A 3,473-nucleotide genomic window follows, 5' to 3' on the forward strand; every position below is an offset into this window, starting at 1 on the left:
AGACACTCTATGTCGGTTAGAGGACTGAAGGCACTATTAAATTATTAATTTAAATAATAATTAAATATGTAATCATAATGTATTAAATATAATATATATATTTCAATATAATAATTACAATTATTTTATATAGATAAATAAATTGAATGATTAATTAAGCATAGTGTTGAATATGTACATTTAAAAAGCTTTAACAAATGAAGTTATACTTTTAAAAATGTAATACAGATTTTAGATTTTGTTTTTAAAGATGTTTAAGAAAGTTGTGCTTTTAATGGGCAGTGGTTGGTGTCCAGGAGAGTCGTACTGTCGGCTTGGCTATGAGTGATGAAGTTCATATTAATGTCATGTATTATTAAAGCAAGATACATAGTACCATATCAAACAGACCTCAACGCTTCATAAAACATGCCATGATCTGCATAATTAATCAACATTCAGTTTGCAAATGACTTAAAGTAGTCTTAATGAGCAAATAAACAAGTACATAAATAAATGATGAACATACGGTACAAAAAAGTAATTGTTCTACATGCAAATGTAATTTTTGCAAATGAATCACTGAATTACTAATAATATTTTGGGGTAAGGTGCATTTATATATCCAAGTACTCTAACCATCCGATTAATAGTTATCCTGTCTTTTACTTATTGGTGTCCATAGGCATATTTTAGACTACTATTCTTTAAACAGAATCAAAGCAACTTTTGTGGACTTGAGATCAAACATACGCAATTAAATAATACATTATCAGAGGCCCAGTTTAAGCATTCTGATATATGAATAGACTACAATATGTACAGTCTTGTAATGGCCTAGAATGACGCTGGAATCTATACATCTGTGAGACGCTTCCCCTTATTTACGCAGTTCTGATTCGCAACTGTGCAGTTCCCAGTTCTCAGGTTCGCCTCTCGAAAATTATCAATGCTGTTATTGAGGTCATCGTCAATCTCCATGTATTCTGACTTGCTGACGACAGACGAGCTGCGACGACTGGAGTTGGAGTCGGACGCGATGTTCGGATTACTCACTGTGAGGAGCTGTGCCTGTTCATCTCCTTCAGTTTCTCTGTGATAGAAATAGTTAAAGTTGGACACAATCACAGGCACTGGAAGCGCAATCGTTAGCACTCCAGCAATGGCACATAGAGAGCCTACTATCTTGCCCCCAATCGTAACAGGGTACATGTCTCCATACCCCACGGTTGTCATCGACACCACCGCCCACCAGAAAGCATCTGGGATACTTGTGAAGAAGGAATCCTTCTCTTCTGCCTCGGCAAAATACACCGCACTGGAAAACAAGATTACACCAATGAAAAGGAAAAAGATGAGAAGTCCTAGCTCACGCATGCTGGCTTTCAGAGTCTGGCCCAAGATCTGAAGCCCCTTGGAGTGTCTGGACAGCTTAAATATCCGAAACACCCGAACCAAGCGGATAACCCTGAGAATGGCAAGAGACGTGGCCTGCTCTCCTCCACCCTTCACCTCCTTTCCACCGTCGGGGTCCTCTGCCAACTCCGTTCCGAGCGTTATGAAATATGGAATGATGGACACTATGTCGATCGTGTTCATCATGTTTTTGAAGAAGGCAGGTTTACTGGGGCAAGCGAAAAAACGGACAATCAACTCAAAAGAAAACCAAATGATGCAGAGTGTCTCCACTACAAAAAACGGGTCGGTAAAAATATTTGGTTTGTAGTAGAATGTGCTGTTGCCTATCACCTGGAGCCGTCCATGTGGATCCTCTTTCAACTCTGGTAAAGTCTCCAAGCAAAATATGACAATAGAAATGAGAATAACCATGACGGAGACAATTGCGATCCCTCTTGCAGGTCCTGAGCTCTCGGGATGCTCAAACAGCAACCAAATCTGTCTCTGAAACTCATTCTCAGGCAGGGGGCGCTCTTCCTCACGAATGAAGCCCTCATCCTCTCGAAATTTTTCCATAGCTTCTTCTCCAAGCTCATAAAACTTAATTTCCTCAGAGAACATATCCAAGGGTACATTGACGGGTCTTCTTAACCTCCCTCCTGACTGATAGTAGTAGAGGATGGCATCAAAGCTTGGGCGGTTTCTGTCAAAGAAGTATTCATTCCTTAAAGGGTCAAAGTAGCGCATCCTTTTTTTGGGGTTGCCTAGTAGGGTCTCTGGGAACTGGGCAAGCGTCTTGAGTTGTGTCTCAAAGCGCAGCCCTGAGATGTTGATGACCACCCGCTCGCAGCACTCGGGGGAATACTGCGAGTCCTGCGGTTGCCCCTGCAGAGTGGAGGATGTCTCGTCTATATTATCTCCAGCAACCACCACAGTCATCCTGGAGATCAAACTCGCAGTACTGGATGGCAGTGGATGTTCAGGTGAGTTGAGTACGCATCCAATGCCCTGCAGTTTGAATAGTCAATGACCCAACAGGACATCCAGCATCATGTTCCACCAAATGTCGACCATCTCCATGTCCAATGGAGCTCTGCATCTACTTCATAGTCAGCCAGAAAATTAAGGGGAGTAATGGGATACCTCAGATACCATGACAGAGAAGAAATATGTCCTGTACCTAAAAAAAAAGAAAAAAAAAAAAAGAAAAAGCCCACAGGGAATTGATAAGACATTTCTACTGATCCTAATTCATCTTTGCTCTGTGAATTTCTTCAGCCTACTGGCACAATATTCTAGTACAATGCACATAACGTTCTGGTTAAGACTGCACAATAATATCTAGTACGATTCTAAGGATCAAATAAGATCTGATTGGGTGAAATTCATTTGAAATTGGACTTGCTTGTCAAATAGATTTCCAAGTGTCCTGAAAGCAAGTTTAACCCTACAGAAGCAGACAGAACATATCCTCTTGTGAGACAGCTATGTAGAGAACATATGCTCTTGCTCTTGTATACACACACACATACTCAAAACATGCAATATGTTTTTTATCATTATAATTAATATTTTTTTCTAGCTCTCAGCAAGTATCAGGACACTATTTGTCAAAATGAATATTATTGATTTATATCGAAGAGAATGAGAGTGGTACCAAATGATGCCAATGGGTATGTTATAAAATTACTGTCTTTGTACTTACGTGGGCAGTCAGATTGAGGAACAGTGCAGGAAAGATCTGTGCAAAACCTCCTATGTGTAATTAAAAATAGGTCTCACATTACAGCCTCACATTCATACAGCAAAAAAAAATACTTCCACAATACACATCCTACTGCCGTTAGACAACAGCAAACTCGCAGTTCTCCTCAAACCGGTGCAGCAGAACAGTGGAGACACAAACAGAGAGAGAGAGAGAGAGAGAGAGAAGAGAGAGAGAGAGAGAGAGAGAGAGAGAGAGAGAGAGAGAGAGAGAGAGAGAGAGAGAGAGAGAGAGAGAGAGGGAGGGAGAGAGAGAGAGAGAGGGAGGGAGGGAGGGAGGGTGAGAGAGAGAGAGAGAGAGAGAGAGAGAGAGAGAGAGAGAGAGAGAGAGA

At 40.9% G+C, this 3,473-nt stretch overlaps 1 protein-coding gene across 1 annotated transcript; it reads right to left on the bottom strand.

The window, feature by feature from the left end:
* Window positions 1–236: 236 nt before the first annotated feature.
* Window positions 237–3,248, bottom strand: kcna1b (potassium voltage-gated channel, shaker-related subfamily, member 1b). The gene is made up of 2 exons (XM_077233805.1): window positions 3,083–3,248; window positions 237–2,557 (listed from the first exon to the last, which is right to left on the bottom strand). The coding sequence occupies exon 2, from the start codon at window positions 2,314–2,316 to the stop codon at window positions 835–837; it is 1,482 nt and encodes a 493-aa protein (XP_077089920.1). The 5' UTR covers window positions 2,317–2,557; window positions 3,083–3,248; the 3' UTR covers window positions 237–834.
* Window positions 3,249–3,473: the final 225 nt, after the last annotated feature.

This window comes from Siphateles boraxobius, unplaced genomic scaffold (assembly GCF_051911475.1).
Source record: "Siphateles boraxobius isolate OS27281-9 unplaced genomic scaffold, OSU_SipBor_1 19, whole genome shotgun sequence".
Classification (NCBI taxonomy): domain Eukaryota; kingdom Metazoa; phylum Chordata; class Actinopteri; order Cypriniformes; family Leuciscidae; genus Siphateles; species Siphateles boraxobius.

Bases quoted from the DNA above. Each gene is read 5' to 3' on its own strand.
- kcna1b (XM_077233805.1), bottom strand. From the start codon at position 2,316: ATGACTGTGGTGGTTGCTGGAGATAATATAGACGAGACATCCTCCACT.